Source organism: Mus caroli, unplaced genomic scaffold, assembly GCF_978045245.1.
Source record: "Mus caroli unplaced genomic scaffold, Mus_caroli_1 scaffold_14, whole genome shotgun sequence".
NCBI lineage: Eukaryota > Metazoa > Chordata > Mammalia > Rodentia > Muridae > Mus > Mus caroli.
The window spans coordinates 29,336,641-29,356,528 of record NW_028227269.1 but is presented as its reverse complement, the minus strand read 5'-3'; the positions used below and the strand labels follow the sequence as shown (position 1 = coordinate 29,356,528).

General features: G+C 43.8%; 1 protein-coding gene across 3 annotated transcripts in view; it reads right to left on the bottom strand.

Moving 5' to 3' along the window:
• Nucleotides 1–1,257: 1,257 nt before the first annotated feature.
• The window catches only part of Lamb1 (laminin subunit beta 1), a 67,062-nt gene continuing 48,431 nt past the window's right edge, over nucleotides 1,258–19,888 (bottom strand). For all 3 annotated transcript variants that reach the window (XM_029484614.1, XM_021179111.2, XM_021179110.3), the window contains 10 exons: nucleotides 13,243–13,612; nucleotides 11,571–11,755; nucleotides 10,543–10,784; nucleotides 8,063–8,266; nucleotides 7,392–7,536; nucleotides 4,779–4,986; nucleotides 4,449–4,590; nucleotides 3,324–3,500; nucleotides 1,636–1,795; nucleotides 1,258–1,547 (listed from right to left, as the gene is read on the bottom strand). In XM_029484614.1, coding sequence (XP_029340474.1) covers nucleotides 1,411–1,547; nucleotides 1,636–1,795; nucleotides 3,324–3,500; nucleotides 4,449–4,590; nucleotides 4,779–4,986; nucleotides 7,392–7,536; nucleotides 8,063–8,266; nucleotides 10,543–10,784; nucleotides 11,571–11,755; nucleotides 13,243–13,612 — 1,970 coding nt within the window. In that variant the 3' untranslated portion in view covers nucleotides 1,258–1,410. The remainder of the gene's footprint in view (nucleotides 1,548–1,635; nucleotides 1,796–3,323; nucleotides 3,501–4,448; nucleotides 4,591–4,778; nucleotides 4,987–7,391; nucleotides 7,537–8,062; nucleotides 8,267–10,542; nucleotides 10,785–11,570; nucleotides 11,756–13,242; nucleotides 13,613–19,888) is intronic.

Genomic DNA, 19,888 nt, shown 5'->3' with positions numbered 1-19,888 from the left:
ATTTTCGAGACAGGGTTTCTCTATATAACCCTGGCTGTCCTGGAACTCACTCTGTAGACCAGGCTGGCCTCAAACTCAGAAATCCGCCTTTCTCTGCCTCCCAAGTGCAGGGATTAAAAGCACGCGCCACCATGCCTGGCTGTCTACAATTTTTAAAAATCAGTTAAATTGGCTCAACTCTTAACTGTTTTTAACTTTGCAGCTGAAATTGTTCCTTTGTCTTATGCCTCAAGTCTAAGTTGGTGTTTAATTTGCAGTACCTTTATGGTTTTTGGTTTTTTGTTGTTCCCAGTTTGCAATTAACAGGAGAGTTGGTGCTGTATGTGCTAATGTGTCATTAATGGAAGTTAAGGCTGTATTTTTTAATCTAAAATGTCAATTTTAGGTTGGGTGATGGTTGATTTAAGTCTCAAGCGTGCCCCCTCCTCTCTGGGAAGTTTGTAATTTAGAAATAGTAAAACAATTTTATAATCTCCTAGTTATATAGCTACACAAAACCAGCAGTTGTCCAAGTGAAGGGTTCTCATCAAGTATGAGAATAGAGATATATGCAAGGAGCTTGTAGGAGCGATCCTAGTCACTGAGTTTACTATCTATAAAAAAGGAAGGGCTTTGTGGGAAAGAGACAGGAGGAGTGTCTTTGCAAACATAGCAGTGTGGTCGTCTTGGTATGTACTCAGATTCTTAGGTAAAAGGGAGAAGTAATTGCTTTAGATTAGAAGTTGCCATGTTTTAATTATAGCTGTTTATTTCTGGTCAGCTTCATTTACACCTGTGTTGAGTATTGGGGCTTGGCGGGTATCTAAGAATGTGTAAAAAGGCCAGGCTGTTCCCCCCTCAGTTAGCTGTGTCCGTGATACAACCTAGCATATAGCCAAAGTATACTATAAAAGCTAAGAGTCGTGTGTGTGAGTAGCTTTGCTCCATGGGCATGAACAGTTTCCAAACTACACTGCCCTAAGTCACCAAAATTTGCCCATCACTAACCCTGGCCCCATTCTAAAGGAAAATGTAGAAGCTGGGGTTCTTAGAAATGTCACAAGCAGCCCCATATCCTCCCTACTTAACTTCTACCTAGGATACCCACGGGGTGGGGGGTGTTAAAAGGAATATAGTTTCGGAGGAACGTTGTTGACCTTAACAAATGGGTGAGTGTTTTTAGTTTGTTCACACACGTAAGAGAAATTAGTGTTGTCTAAAGCGTTTCACAAGTCCATCTCCACAGAGACAGTAACACTTAATAAAAGAGACATATCGGATGTTTATACAAAACCAATGTCTTTTATTTAACTCCATACAAAAGTAGGTGGTTAAAAACATTAAATAGATGATGGGTTATCTGTAGACGACTGCCTCGGATTGTGCATGTGGTTTACTTTGGTCACTGAGCCCCTCTGCAGCCCCTTCCTGTTATAAGCAGGTGCTGTAAACCGCAACTTTCTCACTTATGTCCTTAAGCAGGGAGCGGACCTCTCCTTCCAGTCGCACTAATTCTTGAGCTTTATCTTCCAAGTATTTTTGATTGTCCTCATATTTTCTTTCTAAGTCTGTGGAGAGAAATAAAAGTAACGTTAAGTATGAACTGCTTATAGCCTTCACCTTTATAGAAACCGTCAGTGGGAAGAAAAGACCCACCTTCCAACAGCTGGAGCTTGCTGTTGGCTTGAGCCAAGAGTGTTTTTGCTTCATTCTGTAGCAGCTCAGCTTTCCTCCTGGCATCTGCTGACTCTTCAGTTTTTTGGGCAATTAAACTTTCTACCTTCTTATACTTTTCATCAAGTTCGCCATCTAGAGTCTGCAGATAGAGTTTAAGACAGAAAGATAAAATGGGTATGTCAGTAATAACATCCAAGAGCCCTGGATGAAGGTTGCTTTTTCTGGACAAGCAAGCATCTTAGATTAAGGAATATCAAAGTACTTGGGCTTCATATTAAGTTGTTTTTAAAATTTACAATGCAAGAAAAATTAGGAATTATAATTCCTGTAGCATACACATAAAACAAAGTGATGCGTTGTGCACACACTTAAATCTGGGCATTCCAGATTTAAGGAGCAGGCGGAAGATCTGAGTTTGAGCCAGCCTGGTCTCTCTCTCTCTCTCACACACACCCAATATAGAGAACACAGGGTTGACCAATAGGTACAAACTGATTATAAAAATTCACTTCTAGAGCTTTGACATTTTTCTATAGTGTCATTTTTTTTCAGTGCCATGAAAATGTCTGGAGATTTGTACCTTCAGACTGCAGAGAAGCAAGATCAGGGAAGCGTAGTCTGACCTGGCAAGAGTTTCTCTTAGGTTGCCTGTCTTCCCAATTCCCAATTGCACTGAAATTGTTTTTATGTTAGACTTGGGAAGCTATAAAGTGTATTACTTTTCCTCCTTTTCTTTCCTTCCTTCCTTTTTCTTTCTTTGTTTTTTCTTTCTTCCCTCCTCCCCTCCCCTCCCCTTTCCTTTCTGTCTGTGTAGCCCTGGCTGGCCTTGAACTCAGAAATCTGCCTGCTTCTGCCTCCCAAGTGCTGGGATCAAAGGCATGCGCCACCACTGCCTGGCAACTTTTTTTTTTTCCTTCTCCAGTAGGAAGAAATCAGAATTAGGTTACATGACAGATTTAACAATCCTGACTTCACTTCCAAGTTTAAAAAGCTGTCTTTGGAAGTAAATTTAGAAATGAAATATATATGTGAAATATAAATTTGCTAAATACATCACCTTCTAAGGAGAGAGAAAAGGTACCAATCTGATTTCCTACTAGCTACTCTGTGTAAGGGACTCTTAAGCTTTTCCCATCCTGTCTTTAAATTATTCTCAAATGGGTGGCTAAATGCTATGTCAAAAAGCCCTCTCTGAACCTACAGTACAGAAATAACTAGTGTATACTTTTAGAGTACCACCCCAGATATAATTCATTCTTCTAAACTCATACCCATGTTGAGATCTAAGGGCCTATGTTTACAGTTTTATCCCATATTCCATTCTTTTTTTTTTTAAAAGATTTATTTATTTATTATATGTAAGTACACTGTAGCTGTCTTCAGACACACCAGAAGAGGGAGTCAGATCTTGTTAGGGATGGTTGTGAGCCACCATGTGGTTGCTGGGATTTGAACTCGGGACCTTCGGAAGAGCAGCCGGGTGCTCTTACCTGCTGAGCCATCTCACCAGCCTCCCATATTCCATTCTTTATTCATTTATCCAAAAGACTTCTGTTTTAAAATAGGTCATTGGGCTGTTTGTATCTTATTAATGTCAAGAAAGGTAAAGAAAAAAACTTAATTACCGTTTTATCACCTTAGCTATGAAGTTACAAAGATCCACTTACCTTCTTAACATCGTCTGCGTTCTGTTTTACAGAATATACCACTTTTTCAATATATTCTGCCTCCCCAGAGTTCTGGGCAGCTTTACGCTTAAGCTCCTCCACGTTCCTCTCAAGATTGCTGATGCGCTGGGAGGCGTTGGTCAGGGTTTCCTCAGAAGCTGCCGTTTCAGATTCAATCTAAAGGTGTAATGTTAATCATCCAGACTCCATTAGTACAAGTTCAGGGGCAGAGAGGCTGCTATGCTCGTCTGCATGAGCTCAGAAGCACAGACAGCATTGGGACAGCTTAGGAGGGGTTCTAAACCAGTGGGCTGCATGTCAGATATTTTCATAACTAGCAAAACTACAGTTATGAAGTAGCAACAAATAATTCTACGGTTCAAGGTCACCACAACACAAACTATATTAAAGGGTAGCATTAGGAATGTTGAGAAGCGCTGGGTGAGATGAAGTTACCCAGCTTCAGTTACTCTGCGTCACACATCATACTTTCTGCTGATCGCAGCTGTGTTTAGCTTAAGATCATTCACAAGTGAGCCAGCTGTGAGGAGGATTTCCAAATTATGTGGAAAAGTAAACTGGCAACTTCAGCCATCTTTTCAGACAGTCCTGTCAGCTTGGTGTTAAGATTCTGGCAGTGATGGGGCATTAGCTCGAAGATGTGAAGACTCAGGGTACTAGAAATAGCAAGTCATCCCAGAGGAAAAGAGAGCTGCGCAACTGGTGAATGCCTGTAGTTGGTCTCCTTGGGAGGACAACACTGTCTTAGTTTCCCTTAAAAATGAGCTTCAGGGATAGGTATGTTCCACAAAACTGACTGACTAGCAAACATTTATCAAAGCTAATGTTGGTAGGGACACAGGACAACATTTGTAAATCAGACCAAAGATTCTCAGTTTCTTAAGTGTAACATTAACTTGGAAAAAATGTAAATAATTAAAATGAATAAAATTGTTTAAGCAATAGTGCTTAATTTCTGACATATTTTAAAGGAGGGAAAAACACCTGTGCCAAGAGAAACAGTTCTGACTTATTTAAAGGGATAATTTGCAGTGTTAAAATAATTTTCAGTGTTACAGGGAATTGATGTGTGTCCCCCTATACAGCCCAGCTCGAGTGCCTTACCGATGTTAGCAGGTTTTGGGTTCCTTGGATATCCTCATCAGCTTGTTTAATCGCCGCCTCTGCTGCAACCTGGGCCTTTTCTGCTTCTTCTAATGCTTCCTTCACCATGTCTGCAGTGACTTTAACATCTGTTGCACTTTTGCTGAGCAGAAGAATAAACAACTGCTTTTAACATGAAACCATTTTTCCACTGGAAAAACAGCATTTCCTTTGAAAGCATATCCATTTGAAAGGCCCTTTGTCAGATAAAGAAGTCGCTTTTACAGGGTGCTAGCTACAGCAGATCTAACCCACCCCTCGCCCCGGATTGCCATGTGTATATTCAGATACCTTGCTCTCTTAGCTTCCTCAAGCAACAGCTCAGCTCTGGCAATGTCAGCTGCACTCTGCTGCAGAATAACCTCGACTTGAGAAAGGGTTTCAACTCGCTCCCGGATGTCTTCCGTTAGGTTCTGTAGCTGCTGTGGCGTGCTAGGCATCTCCATCTTCAGTACTTCATTGGCAACTGCTTCAATGCTGTCTAGATCAGCACTGTCCTCTGTGAAAAGCAAAGACCAAACACCACAGTGCTGCTTCACGCAGCTGCATGGCAAGCACCTGCCACCCTTGCTACCTAGAGACAAGCCCCTCTCATGGAGAAGTAGATGCCAGCAGAGTTTGCTTTAGGCTGGAGAGAGGGCAGACAGCATGTTGTATGTGTATAGCTGTGGTTTCAGGTTATGGAAGACAAGAGCCCAGCATTTACAGCTGGGGCTGCAAGGGAACAAAAACCTTTACACTTAGTGAGGTTGATATACACCGTCCCAGACCAAGGCTAGCCTGGTCTACAAAGTGAATGAGAATAACTAGGACTGCATAGAAACCCTATCTCAAAAAGGAAAAGGGTATCAATATTCCTTACCAGTTATGAGAACTCTAGAAGGGACTAAATGCTATAAGAGCCAAGACAACATCATCAGCAAACCTCTGGAGTGCAGATCTCTCCATGGTGTTTTCATTTTTTGACTAAGAACATAAATATGGACCCCAGAGCACTTAAGCGGGGTAAAATATATGGTTACGTCAGGGCTTCCACATCTTGTTTCCAGTTGTCACTGGAAAACAGTTTTTATTAGTCATTTCTACTTTCTGTCAACAGAATATCTATCTGAAAGTCAGGCAAAATAAATCATAAGCGCTAAATCATCACTAGTCTGCCAATTTCTATAGGCACGTTCCACTTTCAGTGCCATCTATGTATGGACCATGACTCATTCCTGGCCAAGATGCATGGGAATGCCTAAAGGTTTCTATCCTCCTAAAAAGGGGCTGGCAAAGGAGTAGGGAGGGAGGGGTCATCTTCCTCATCAGCCACTGTCACCATGTCAGACTGTAACTTATGATGGGGCTGTCTCAGGAATGAAGCTGATAGGCTTAATATTGGCAAAAGAGGAAGAGGCAAAGTAAGCTAGTCCCAGTCCCATGAACTTACACTACTTTTGGACTTGTTATGTGATATAAATTGTTTGTTTGTTTGTTTCTTTTTCAAGACAGGGTTTCTCTGTGTAGCCCTGGCTGCCCTGGAACTCACTCTGTAGACCAGGCTGGCCTCGAACTCAGAAATCCACCTGCCTCTGCCTCCCAAGTGCTGGGATCAAAGGCGTGCGCCACCACTGCCCAGTGTGATATAAATTCTTTTTTTTTTTTTTTTTTTTTATGGTACATTTACACAATGGAGTACTACTCAGCTATTAAAAAGAATGAATTTATGAAATTCCTAGCCAAATGGATGGACCTGGAGGGCATCATCTTGAGTGAAGTAACACAATCACAAAAGAACTCACACAATATGTATTCACTGATAAGTGGATATTAGCCCAAAACTTAGGATACCCAAGATATGAGATACAATTTGCTAAACGCATGAAACTCAAGAAGAATGAAGACCAAAGTGTGGACACTGTGCCCCTTCTTAGAATTGGGAACAAAACACCCAGGGAAGGAGTTACAGAGACAAAGTTCATAGCTGTGATGAAAGGATGGACCATTTAGAGACTGCCGTGATATAAATTCTTAGTTCTAATTCAGTTGGGAGTTTTCTGTGTCTTACACCAGTAATATCCATATTGATTGTACGTGCACTATCATCAAAACTTAAAATTTGAACCAGATTCTAGAGATTTCTCCACAGAAAATGCCAACTGCTAGGTTCTGCCTTGGGGGCATTGCCAAAGGAACACCGCCTTCAAGGTCCTCAAGACAGAAATTCTAATTCAGTTTTCAGAGCAAATGTCTTCACTTCTAGAGAGGCTGCTTAGGAGCCCCGAGGCAGTGCCTGCAGAACATTTGGAAGGTAAATCACAACATATACTTCAAGAAAGGAAGAGCTAAAGAGAGGGTTTAGCTTCACTGTCCTATCAGAGAGCCAGAGTTTGGAGCTCAGCATTCAGTTGGACAGCTTCAGCGGATCTGACATCCCTCTGGCATCTCTGGGCGCCTTTGTACACGTACATGCACACACACATTGTTTTCCTTACGGCAGGCTAGGTCTCCTCTAGTCTTTTTATCACTGATGCTGCTTCTGCCTTTCTTTTTTTTTTTTTTTTTTTTTTTTTTTAAAGATTTATTTATTGTATGTAAGTACACTGTAGCCGTCTTCAGACACTCCAGAAAAGGGTGCCAGATCTCGTTACGGATGGTTGTGAGCCACCATGTGGTTGCTGGGATTTGAACTCTGGACCTTCGGAAGAGCAGTCGGGTGCTCTTACCCACTGAGCCATCTCACCAGCCCTGCAGGCATGCACTTACAAGTTCAGCTTTATTTCAAGCTGAACTCCTTCTGTTACTTTATTTCTTGCCAGAAATTTATTTTACCTACAACTCAGACAGGAATTCTTGCCTCTCAAACAGAACCTCACAGGAACCAATGTCTGAAAGCCCAAGTAAAACCGAGCCACCACTGACCAGTCAGGAAGTTTCTGATCTGCTTGATGAGGTTCCGCAGGTCCTCGTTGCTCTTGTCCACTTTTTCTTTGGTAGCATTTGTTTTTAACAGGACATCCTGTGCATTCTGCTTCGCCTCATCTGCTCTCACTTTTGCTTCAGAGACCTAAACATGAAGAATAAATAAGCCATCTATGAAACCAGCTTGCTCTCTCTCTAAAGCAGGTCAAACAAGCTGATGTCAACAGACTTAGAAGCAAATGTGTCTGTTAAAGTATGGTGCTTTTATGTAGACTTAAGCACTCAACATGCACAGCCCTGTTCCATATTCTTAGGGCTACCATTTGAAATGTGTTCAAAGCTCTGTTTTGGCTCTAAAACAGCTGGTGGACTGAGGGGAATGTCACTCTAGAACCGTGCTCAATTTTGTGCAGTATAATTACATGTTCACGCATATCTAAGATTTACGCTGCTTTCTCCTAACATGCATGCTACTCCCATGGAGAGAAAGCAAATTCCTAGTCTGACTAAGTGATTAAGAACCTCACCATCACCTTTTTGACCACACAGAAACCTCAGCCTTTACACTGGACAGTGAATTTAGTCAGCCATGTGGAACTGACTCCTTTTCAGACCCTCCCTACAACTGCAAGCCAACAAACAGCAAAACCTGAGCCCACCCACTGACTCACCATCTTGGAGAGCTGTTCGACTTCGGCCAGGGCACTCAGGACATCACGGTCAAAATCCATGGCTTTCTGCCAAGCACTGTGGGCCACAGTGACCAGGCCACCACAGCCAGGCCCCCCACACTTCTTCTCTCCTTCGTCAGTTCTGCAGTTGGGGCCGCCACATTCACTTTCGGAACAGTCAGCCCCTGGAGGCGTCCCACAGGTCTGCAATAAGCCAAGGGTCGGGAACGGGGGTTCCGGGTAAGTCCGCAACAGAATGGCTGGGTGGCCCGAGGACGAAGGTGGACAGGACATATAGAAAGTGTACAGCACACAAGAGCTGCTTTGTTTGAACAAACATGAACAGGGATCGAGAGTGCGCAGAGATGCGAGAACCACCCAGCTTGCTCCCACTGAACTTTAATCTCCAATACCATCTACCCAAACACATATCTTTCTCAAGTTCTGCCAATTCAGCGTCCTGGCTGGTTTAGACTGGGCAACAAGTGCTCTGGTGATCATGGCCTGCTGGCTGGCATGTAACCTGGACATAGCTTGCATCATCGGTCGGGGAGGTGTAGTGAGAAAAGCTGAGAATTTAATCCAGACAGGGAAGCTGGAGGGTAGGATCTGAGTAAGGAAAAGCGCTAGAACATTTCAGATGGGAAAGAACAGTCTGCGTGAACAAAGGGGAATAGAACTTTTTCAAGTTCCCTCAACCACCCCATCCAGCTAGCGAGCACTCAGTCCTTTTTCCTTAGCAGAAACGTCCTAAAGATCATAGCACATGGCTATGGAATACAGATGCAAACAGGGAAATGACAGGCATGCTGTGTGATACGGAAAGGGTTGTGCAGGAACTAAGTTATATTTAGCACTTTATGGATACTATCCTGAGACAAGCAGGATTTACTGCAATGGAAAGCAGTTACCAGAATACACCCAACATAAAAGTATCATTTTAAAGACAGCGTTTTTAGTAGAGATGCTGTGAACTCTTTTGGCTCAAATGTTTGTAAAGTATCTATAATCCTAAATATATTAATAACCACAATAATGGTTTACAGCCCATAAGCATGTTAGAGTAATTATCTTCTATGTTTTACAGCAAAAAATGAGCCCACTCAAGATGCGAACTTAGAAGTCTTAGTAGTGCTTTCTACAAGCTCTCTGGCAAGCACACTGTTTCAACAAACACGAACAAGAACAGAGAGCCAGCACAGCTGAGCTTTTCTCAGTGAAGATCAGGAAGTACTGAGGAAAAAGTCAGTTCACAAGAAGGTGGCAGCGGAGAACCCACAGAAATAATCACAGGATAACTGAAACAAAAAAAGTGAGAGGGAAAAAAAAAAAAAAACCCACTAAGCCATGTCTTAAAAAAAAGCCTGCACAGAGAGGGTGCTGCCACCCCACACCCATTTCCACCCACTCTTTAAGATCCATTCTGTTGAAAGCAGAAGATAATACCAACCCCCAAACTTTGTGCAGGTGTCCAAAAAAACTGACCCCAGTTCAGGATAGGTGACATGCTTTTGTCTGTTTCTGACTGCAGACGTGGGCAGGAGGGGCGGTGGCAGGTACAGAATGGTTAGGGTTTTCCTGTCTCCACTACACATGGCTGCTACAGGGAGGGGGATTGCTGCTCTCCGGTGCTGCTGGGCTCTGTGGTGGAGGCAGTCACCCTCTTAGGCCTTGAGAGAGACCTGGAAATACTTGGTGCCACTATCCAAGGTACCTAGGGCCCAGGGCCATAAAATGAGTGTCTTTGCCGGTTTTCTTCCCACCTGACTCTTAAAGATTCCTCTGTCTAGGCTGAGAAAAACTAGAAGATAATGTTGGTGTATATATAAAAATATATCTCAGTTGTCTCAGGTTTCCTCCCATGAAAAGGAAGAGGAAAACCGCAGGGAAACCTGGCTTGGTTTCCCTTTGGCCTTCCGCCTGGTTTTCATTAAACTCACTACTCAATTTCACCTGGCTCCAGAGTTACTTTTTAAAAGCTTCTAAGAAATTAATCTGCTCTTTGAGGCCAGCTCGGACCTTAATCTTGACCAGGTAATATTACTGGAACAAAGGAACATTTTAGCAAACACCGATGGAAAAAACTTCTGTCCCGGGAACAATTTTGAATTCTTCCACTTGGATGTTGCAGTTCAAAGCAGAACAAGCAAGGTTTTTTTCTTGTTTTTTTGTTTTGTTTTGAAGGCCACAGTATAAAAAGGATCTAGTTTCAGTAAGAAGTCCCTCAGTAGATACAGGAGGTGGGGGAGGGGCTGCCCAGAGGAACAGTTGAGGCAGGAGCAGGCAGGGAGACAGACTCATGCTCTGTTCCCTATGCCTTGATCATGGCTAACCGACAATGGAGCCCAGCACCTTGAGCTCTGGAGTCACCCCTATAGGATTACAAACAGCAATACTGGAGCAAGGCAGAAGGTGTCTGTTTTCTCTGTCTCTTTAAAAAAAAAAACCCACAGCTTATGAGAGCAAACCCCAAGCCTCACCATCTCTGCAGCAGCCGACAGGTCGAGACTTTGCAGTTTGCCGGCCAGTTCATCCAGAAGGCGTGCCTGTTCCTCCTGCTTCTCCTTGAACTGAGACTCTCGCTCCAACATCAGATCTTCTACTCTGTCTCTCGTGAGGGCAGACTGCTCCACAGTGCTGTTGGGGTCTGTGGTGGAGGCATTCACCCGCTTCTCTGCCTCAAGAGAGATCTGGAAATACTTGGTGATGCTATCCAAGGCACCTAGGGCAGGAAATGAAATTGCCCACAGTTAACCTCCTTGTCCCTGGGTCCTCCCCAAACAGTGCCCATTTTTGGTATTTTATAGCCCTGATTTATACTGTAAGGCTTTAGGATTCAAGGGAAAAAAAATCTGGGGGGAAGTAGAGTTTCCCTGTTATGAACAGTAAATCTCTTCTGTCCCATCAGCCCCTGGTCAAGCACTGGTGTGAAAGAAGTCAAGCCATCATGCACACACCATTTCTGTATTTAGGCAAATATCTAAGTCCTGGTGTCAGGCAGCCTGGAGATGTCCAGGTGACTGTTTCTCTTTATCTACTTGGGTCCATTCAAACAATTATTACACACATAAAGAACACAGTACAGTTTGGCTATAGGGACCTATAAAATGAATAATGTGGAATTGTGTCATTAATGTATGTCACCTTTGCTTTTGGGGGAGGGTATGATATAGCCTGCAATATTGATTATTAAAATATTTTTGAGTTACTAAGTAAGCAGTAATCTCAGATGCAAAAGGACTTGCAGAATTAACAATATTTTAGTAGCCACAGAGGCTAAGGCCAGGGAGTTAAACTGAGAAACAGACCACATTTTAATGCAGTAGGGCCTCTACTATGTCTTGTCCCCAAGTCCCATACTGGAAAACCAAGAACTTTAAGCCCCACTTGTGCCAAAGACTCAATTAATAAAGATTTAAAACTGTTAGAACACTTTTTTGTTTGTTTTTAGAAAGTATTAAGGGGGTAGATACAGGGTCATTTATTATCCAGGTTTGAGATTTCTCACCCTGAATATCGGAGTTTTTTATAAATTCCAGCTGTTCTGCCAGCTCTTTCACGGTCTTGTCAAGGCTCTCTGCTTCTGCCTGCAATGCGTCGAGCTCTCCAGCTGTGCTGTTACTCTGTGAAGCTGTATCAGATAATTTCACTTCTACCTGAGCCATCTTTTCTGTGACATCTTTGGTTAATTTCCTGTGGAAAGAAAAGTAAGCTTACCTAAAACTGGCCCAAACTGTCAGTCTTCCCTGTGGGTTCTCCACGAGCACAATCTCTCACCCTCCACCTTCAGACTAGCTCAGTTATACTCCTGTGTTTCAGTTTTCTTCCCAAAGAGACAACGGAAGCTAACACCTTTTCTTCAAATACTCTGAAGAAAAATACCAGTGAACCCTCAGCTCTTTGTGTGTGTGTGTGGGGGGGGGGGGGGTGAGAGGGAGTTTAAGCCTCTGATATAAAATGAACAAGGGTGAGTGCAGGCTACCAGCTCTGAATGTAGGAAGCTGCAGTAAGCCCCCGACACACAAATATACAGACACACATCACATATTTAACGCTCCTTAAGTTGAGAGGATGCCACGAGTGACCCAACACAGAGAACAGGCACTAAAAAGGGTTACGGGATTTGGTGGCACTGAATATGCGCAGTGGCTTTCCTGGTGATGGTTTTTCCCCAGAGTTTCATTTTTATTAATGAACTGATTCAAAAGAGGCTTTCATTTCTTTTCAGATCTCAAAAATATTACAATTAAGAATAATGTCCAGGCTGCCGGTGGTGGCACAAGCCTTTAATCCCAGCACTTGGGAAGCATAGGCAGGCAGGATCTCTTGAGTTTGAGGCCAGGCTGGTCTACACAAAGAAATCCTGTCTTCAAAACAATGAAATAAACAAACAAGTAATAAAATTATCATTATCTATCTAGAGCCTGTGAGATGGCTCAGCAGGTAAAAAGCTATTTGCTGCTAAGTCTGATGATGACCTCGTTTGATCCCCACACGGTAGATGGAAAAGACAATGCAAGCTGTCCTGTCCTCCACAAGTAAACACCATAGCAGGCACGTGCCTACCGCCTATCCATGGACAGATCAACAATTTTTACTATACATTTAATATTTTTTACTGGATTGGAGCAAACCTAGGACTTGACGTACTTTCAGGGCTTCAACTGGTAAAAATAAGCAGTATTAAAGAAATTACTATCCAGAGACAGCCCAGTGAAGAAGCTGTTTCCGTACAGACACTTCATGATGTTATCAATGATGCTTTTCATGAGACAACAGAAAAATAATTTGGGAATGAGTGTCCTATTTGTGGTGATGCGAGTTCCCCAGGGAGTAGCAATACTTAAAGTGACAATTTTGGGTATAATTTTTCTGTGTGTTATCCTTGCATTACGCTGTAGGGCAATGGCATTAGGTGAGCGAGGAATCAATGTGCCACTCAAATTCAAAGCCTTACACATGGCAAAGCTGAGACTCTATGGATCTTCTGCCTCAAGTCCAGTCCAGCTGCAAGCACTGAGCCTCAATCTACCCTGCTCACAGCCAACACTGTAGATAAACAAGGGGCCCAAAGCCTGTAACAGACTAGAAAACCTAGCAGACGTACCGCTCCAGGAAATCTTTGCTATTCAAATACTGAAAAGCCTTCGTGAGTGATTTTTGGCTCATTAACTACTTACTCTGCCTCCTCAAAGAGAATGCCAATGTTTTTCAGTGGTTCCGCTGCTGGGCTCTGGGCCAGGATGTCTTTTATCTCATTGACTTTCTTCTCTACAGAGTCCACGGTCTCTCGGTAGGGACCAATCACACCACTGATTTTCAGAGCCTTGGCTTTCTCCAGGAATTTGTGGGTCCTGTTGGTCAGTTCACCAATGATGGCATCCCAGAGAGCAAAGCACTGGTGGCAGGGTGTGCAGTCAGGAAAGACCCCCGAGTAACCTCTGGTGCACTTGTCGCAGCGAGGACCCTCTACACCCTCCACACAGACACACTGGCCCGTGGACTGGTCACACTGAGGTGTCTCAATGCCCCTGGGATCACAATCACAGGCTGGAAGGGAAACAGAAATGCTAGTTGACTGACGACATCACAAGCTCCAGTGACAAAATCTGGCATTTAATATCCCCAAATCACTGTTAGAGCTTCAAGTGGCTTGCCCTAGTATGCTAACCCACTGACCCTTTCTTAAGAGTAATGGTAATTTAAAGAGTCAGTAGATAAGCCTTGCTAGCCACTTATTTTGCGGCAAGCATTGCGTATGTGTAACATGTGTGTAACATTATTCAACCTTCACACCATCCCTGTGTCTGGGCAAAACACTATTTCTGTGAAGGAGAAACCAAGGTAGAGGCATTATATGACCTGCTCAGAGTCTCACAGCCAGGAAATGATTTAGTACTCTGCATCTCCAGGGCCCATCTTGGCCTCCATCCCACCTCTGCTTCCAAATCTGAGCTCCCATATAACAAGGCGGCCTAGATGGTTCAGACTGCATCCTTTGCCAGAAGATACATCCTAAAGGACCGGCACCTAGCTAATCAAGCCACCTGCTCACCAAGCAAAGTACCTTGTGCTTGGGAAGCTCAACAGAAAACCAAATCTCAAGGAAATATGAAGAAATCAAAATCTCTGGTTTAAAAGCTTCCACTACAGACAATACACCTTGTATCTGCCACTGTGACTAAATACCCTCACAGTATAAGCAACGGACTCATGAAAATGTCAGAAGTGACCCCAGGGAATCTTGGGAACCACAGGAAGCCAGTTTGTCTATGACTGGCTCGATGTTGCTGGTACCTTACCCAGAGGCAAAAATGGCAAAAGGTAAAATCCTGCCTGGCACAGGGGAAAACTACCACTTCTGGTCAACAGCTGACGGAAATTGCTTATAATCCAATGCCTCTCACCCTTGCTTAGGCTTCTGACCCACAGGTGAGAACCATCTTCCCATCAGTACTTGCCTTTTCCCAGGATTGGTAGAGTTTGAACAACAAAGGGTCTCTACGTGCATCCCTGGCCCATTCTGGGTAAAGGTGTGAACATAAGACAAATTTTCCCTCTTGTTTCCCTAGGCAGAGCATGGACTCCCAGGGAAGAGGCACACTATCTTAAAGCATTTTTCTACATGGCACCAAGCAAAACATTAACTTATATTTGGGAGTTCAATAGCCTTTACCAAATGAGCTCCTAACATCACCTATAAGCACTCAAGAGGCATTTCGCCTATCAGTTTACATATCAGTATGAGAAATAGCCAGCTAAAGCGGCAGTGCCTCTGTGACAAAGCACAAAACCCAACCTTTGCTACATCAATAGCTCTGCTTTGCCACCTAAATGCTTTCTCCTGGAGCATCATCCAGGATCAGTCCTGACAGCCACTTATCTCCAACCTAAGCCTGAAGGGTTTGACTGACACTTGCCACGGGGGCTTTACATTGCTCACTTAACTGTCTATCACCTTTAACAACAAGGTTAAGGAACCCAGCGCCACAGTTAGAACAATTATGGATGGAGGCTATAAATCTTGTCTTTCCACAAACCCCTTATGTCCTAGGGCAAGGAAAGGAAGCTAGGACAAAAAGTGGGGGGGGGGGGAACTCAATCCTAGAAAGGAGTCAGGGCTTCCACATCTGTAAGAAGAGTTGTGAAGTGCTAGTGGGGGCACTGGTACACAGCAAGAACTCTTCACTCACTCGTCTCAGTCACTTCCCTTGTCCCTGCCGTCCCTACATGTTTGGTGGTCTCCTGCTCCAAGGTACCTGATCACATTTCCACTGGATAAAGGCAGGAAGAGAGTGTGTGTTCGTTTTGGTCTTATTTTGGTATATTTTCCAGTAATAACTTGTTCAAAAGCTTAAAGCTTAGCACATTCTAGTAACTGTCAGGACTGTGAAGCACACTTTTCCTTGGTGTGTCCATGTTTTAGAACAAAACTTTAGGATTTCAAAATTAAAGCAACAACCCCCAGTCACAACTTTTCTAGCAAGAACTTTTTTTGTTGTTTTGTTTGAACTGTTTTTGGAGGGCAGTGACTTATCAAGCCAGAAGTCACTGAAGCTGTGAATGATCTGTGGACCATTTGTTCTCTGTTCCTCAAAAAAGCATCTCATGCCGGAGTCACTCTGTGAGCTTCTCTTCCCTCGGAAGATTAAGAAGCGATTTCAGCCAAGCGTGGTGGTACAGACCTTTAATCCCACCAGACAGATAGCTGAGTTCCAGGCCAGCCAGGCCACCCCCGGGGTGGGGGTGGGGTGGCAAGCAGCATGTTAAAGTCACAGAGGACTACAAAGGCCAAGCTTCACTTTACATCATGTTCACAGTGGGAGACTATAGGGGAATGTGTAGTGACAACTCAGAGAAATCAGGGAAAGGCCTGGCCAAGTCTCTGTCAGCTTTTCAAGTGAACAGGAAGAGCTCAGATAACACTGTGGCTAGAGAGCTGGTGCTGTTAAGGTTTAAGAACAAGTTTATTTCACTTGGTAACACGCAGTGGTCTCCCAAGCTCAAAACGGCCTAGAACTGTAAAACAAAACACAAGAAGCAAAATGACCTTGTGTTTACAGGAACCGTATGAGCTGTGGCTTTTGGATGGGCTGGTGACCGTGCAGCTGCTCCAACAGAAAGTTTCTACTGAAAAAAGTAGTTAGTGGCTTTAATTCTGAGCGGGTAAAGAAGAAAATGTTTAAATTACAGTATCAAAAGTCTTGAGTAGAGAGGAAGAGACCAATGAACAGATGACTACCATCATCCCCTAGTCTACAAGAAATCCAACTTCTCATCAAGGATGCATATCATCTGGGAAAGTCCTTTGCTGATGGTAAATAAGTCACAGCCCAGGCCAGAGGCACACATAAGAGTGTTACGGGTATTTCTCAGATGTCCAAAAAACTAAGTAACAAAGAGAGGAACTGCCAGAGATACCACCAAATACCCACTAAATGATGGCTATATTCAAACAGTTGACATTTCAGGCTCTGGTTTCATTAAGAATTCTTGTTTCTGAACAGTTGACTGATCTCCTAGTAAATGGAGTTTGCCCTTAGAGAGAAATTGGTTGGCATTTCCCAACACAGCTAGAGATGCACATGGGACATCTCTATTCCCGTATGTAGAAAGAATACATGCTGCCTCTTTGAATTTTCTTGAAAAGACTACACCATGTAGGATGTTGGGGGGACCATATGAAACATGCTAACGGATCACCTGTAAGATAAATTTCAGATTATCTGAGTTTTACCCCTGTCTGGATACCTTTAAGGGCCTTTAAAAGAAAACCACACAGAATCCATACACACCACACAGAGGTGTGATTCTCTGTAGAGGCTTAAAAAAGTGCTCCAGGGTGGCAGAGAGAAAGTGTATTAGGTAAAATACTTGCTGCATAAACATGAGGGTCCAACTTTTGATCCCTAAAAAAAAAGTCCAGAGTGATGGTAGAGGCTATAACTCAGTCCGTGGAGGCAGAGATGGCAGCGCCTAGAGACTGATGGTGAGCTCCAGGCCAATGAGAAATCCTGTCTCAAAAAACAAGGTGGACAGTGCCCGAGGGAGGGCAGTGAAGGTTGCCCCTTTCCACATGCATGCACACACTTGTGTCTGCTCCAAAGAGTACTTTATGACAAACTGGACACCGGAGAGAGGGCATCCTTTCCTCCAGAAAGGATGAATGATGTAAAGAAACCTGAAGGTGGATTCATGGAAGGTGATGACGCATGAAAGATAGGCTGTATCATGTCAATTAGTCGCAGGGGGTCTCACCTATGATACATCTGACCTGGCTGCTCTTAAAAACAAGCAAACCACAAAAGCCTATTTGAGGAACATGCAGACATGGTCCTCTAAGTGGCAGACAGCGGATGAGCTCTGCACTTCTAGGTAGGATCTGCTATTGCTCAAACGACTGCTCTTTAAGTCTGACTCTTAAAATAACTCTGTCGATTGCTTGCTCTTGTGTGGTACTACGTACGGGATGAAACAGTTTAAGACACATTTAGAACGACTACAGTGGCCCACAGTCTTGACGGGAGAATTTAGACTGCACAGGTATCTGCTGTCTGTAGCTATTTCAGCCATGCTGACTTTGTCCATAACCAGTTAACAGCTACCTCTCCTTTGACAAGGGGCGGGGCCACAGAGGAAACCCAGATGCACTGTGTATGTATCCACTGCACACCTGTCACTACTGAAGAAGTGAGAGAAGCCCACACAGCCCACAAAACCAGGATCATTTTGCACCATGAGAAGGAATGTCATCTAGCGGTTTTTGCTTTCCACAGATTTTGCTACACGTTTTAGATGGCATGCTCTCTCACATGTTCTCTGCTGAGAGCATGTATTAGCTGACAACTACTACCGCAGCACTCTCTGCTATCACGGGGAGAAAGACTAAGCTGCTGAGAATGTGCCAAAACAACGTGCGGTGGATGGCCCTGGATGACGTGCTAGCTGCTGCCATGGCTAAGGTTTCAATGTTCCGGGAATAAAACCTGCCCAGCCCAAAGGATGTAATCTGTCTTACATTTGAGAAGTGTGTGTGTGTAAAGCCCAACTGGCCACTATTAAAAAAAATGCAAAAAGTATTAATCATGTATGTATTAATAAAAACTAGTAAATACCATCAACAAAACCCCAACTCTCTTATTATTTCTAAATATGTTTTTGTTCTATCACTAAGGGTTTTTTTTAAATTCTGATTTTTATATTTTTCTGTAAATTTACAAACAATATTGCCTCAACTTCAGTACCTTTGAAACCCAGAGGAAACCCTAGCCCACTGCGCTCACAATGGGAATTCACCTACATGGCCGTTGCTTACACATACATGTGAGGTTCTTGCTTCCTCACAGCCTCCCCTTTCCTCTGGGTCTCCCCTGCCCACTGAACAGAGTCCACCCTCACCAACTTGGCATTAAGACTTCTCAGTATTTGGGGAAACTGAACGTCCTCATGACTCAAGCTAAAATTGTCTCCTAGGGTCCTTCTCCTGGCACACTATGACCTGGCTGGTGTTCCTGCCCTCTGGCGAGGACAGTCATTTTCTCTCTTTCATTGCCAGCTGCCAACAGGAACGCCAGGCACGAGGCAAGAGCAAGGGCCCTAGTTCCGCCCTCCTCAGAGGCATGGCTCTGGGCAAGCTCCGTACCCTCTGAGCCTGACATCTGTCAGCAGTGATGAGGAGGCTACATTCATCTGCACAGGTTATTTGTTGTAATCCATAAAACTATGTATATACCTAAAAAGTGATCAGTACTAAAAAGATTCTCTGAAAATTTACATGCCCCGTTTTCCCCAAATAACCCATTAAGTGCTTCTGGTTTAGGAAGAAGTGCCCTTTGACATAAGGTCTCATGGAGCCCAGGATAGTTTAAATTCATTATGTAATGAAGAGTGGTCTTGAATTCCTTAGCCTCATGTCTTTGCCTCCAAGTATATACCATCAGGTCTAGCCCACTCACTTTTGACTGTACACCTAATAAGACTGCTCACCTTCGTGTTTGGAAACTGAACTCTGATTTTGAACACAGAAATGATGCAATGTGAAAATGAGGTCATGGGTTATCTGTGGCTCCAACTTCCTACCATGCCACAAGGCCAAAGGCTTGCTTGCGAAGAGTTTGCATAAAAACTCCTATCTCACTAAAAGGACAGGAATACAGGGCTGACCACAAGTTTAATAACCAGAAGTGGCATGACCGAAGGACTGAATCATCCACTGACCTCCTTGTTATTAGGTTCAAATCTGGGACAAATGGCTGAGGTGCCCATTTGGCATACCACAGGGGACCTGGCCTCCAGGTTCTTCCTGCATCCCTCAGTTCTTAATGTCACAGGATATGGCTGGCACACCCCACTTTCTGCTGCCTTTCCCCCACAGGCTCTTCCCCGTACAACCCAGCCATCTTGGTGATCCGCCCTTTGGTACCTTGGGCCTCCTGGCTGCCAAACCTGGTTTCCCTCTCTCTTTTCTTCCCTGCCTTTCCCTGCATGGCTCAGGGTCATGACCACAATGGACTCTTCCAGATGTCTATGCCTCTGCGCTCCCTTTTATCTAAAATGAACTTCCTCCTCCACCACACCTTGGTGCATTCGCGTGCTTTCCTTTTTATTTCCTTTTTTTCCATTCACTTTATGTGTGCCATAGCAGCCCCCAAATATTAAAAGCTGCTTTGATAGGAAGGAAATCTTAATACTTTCATCCTCTTAGATGCAGCTTACATTTTTCTGACATTCCTGTCCCTTCCTGTTGTCTGCCTTGGCAATAAACCTTCAGTTCTGTAACGAAAGCTGAAGGACAGTGGATTCGGCCCCCATCCTGCCTCTCTCCAC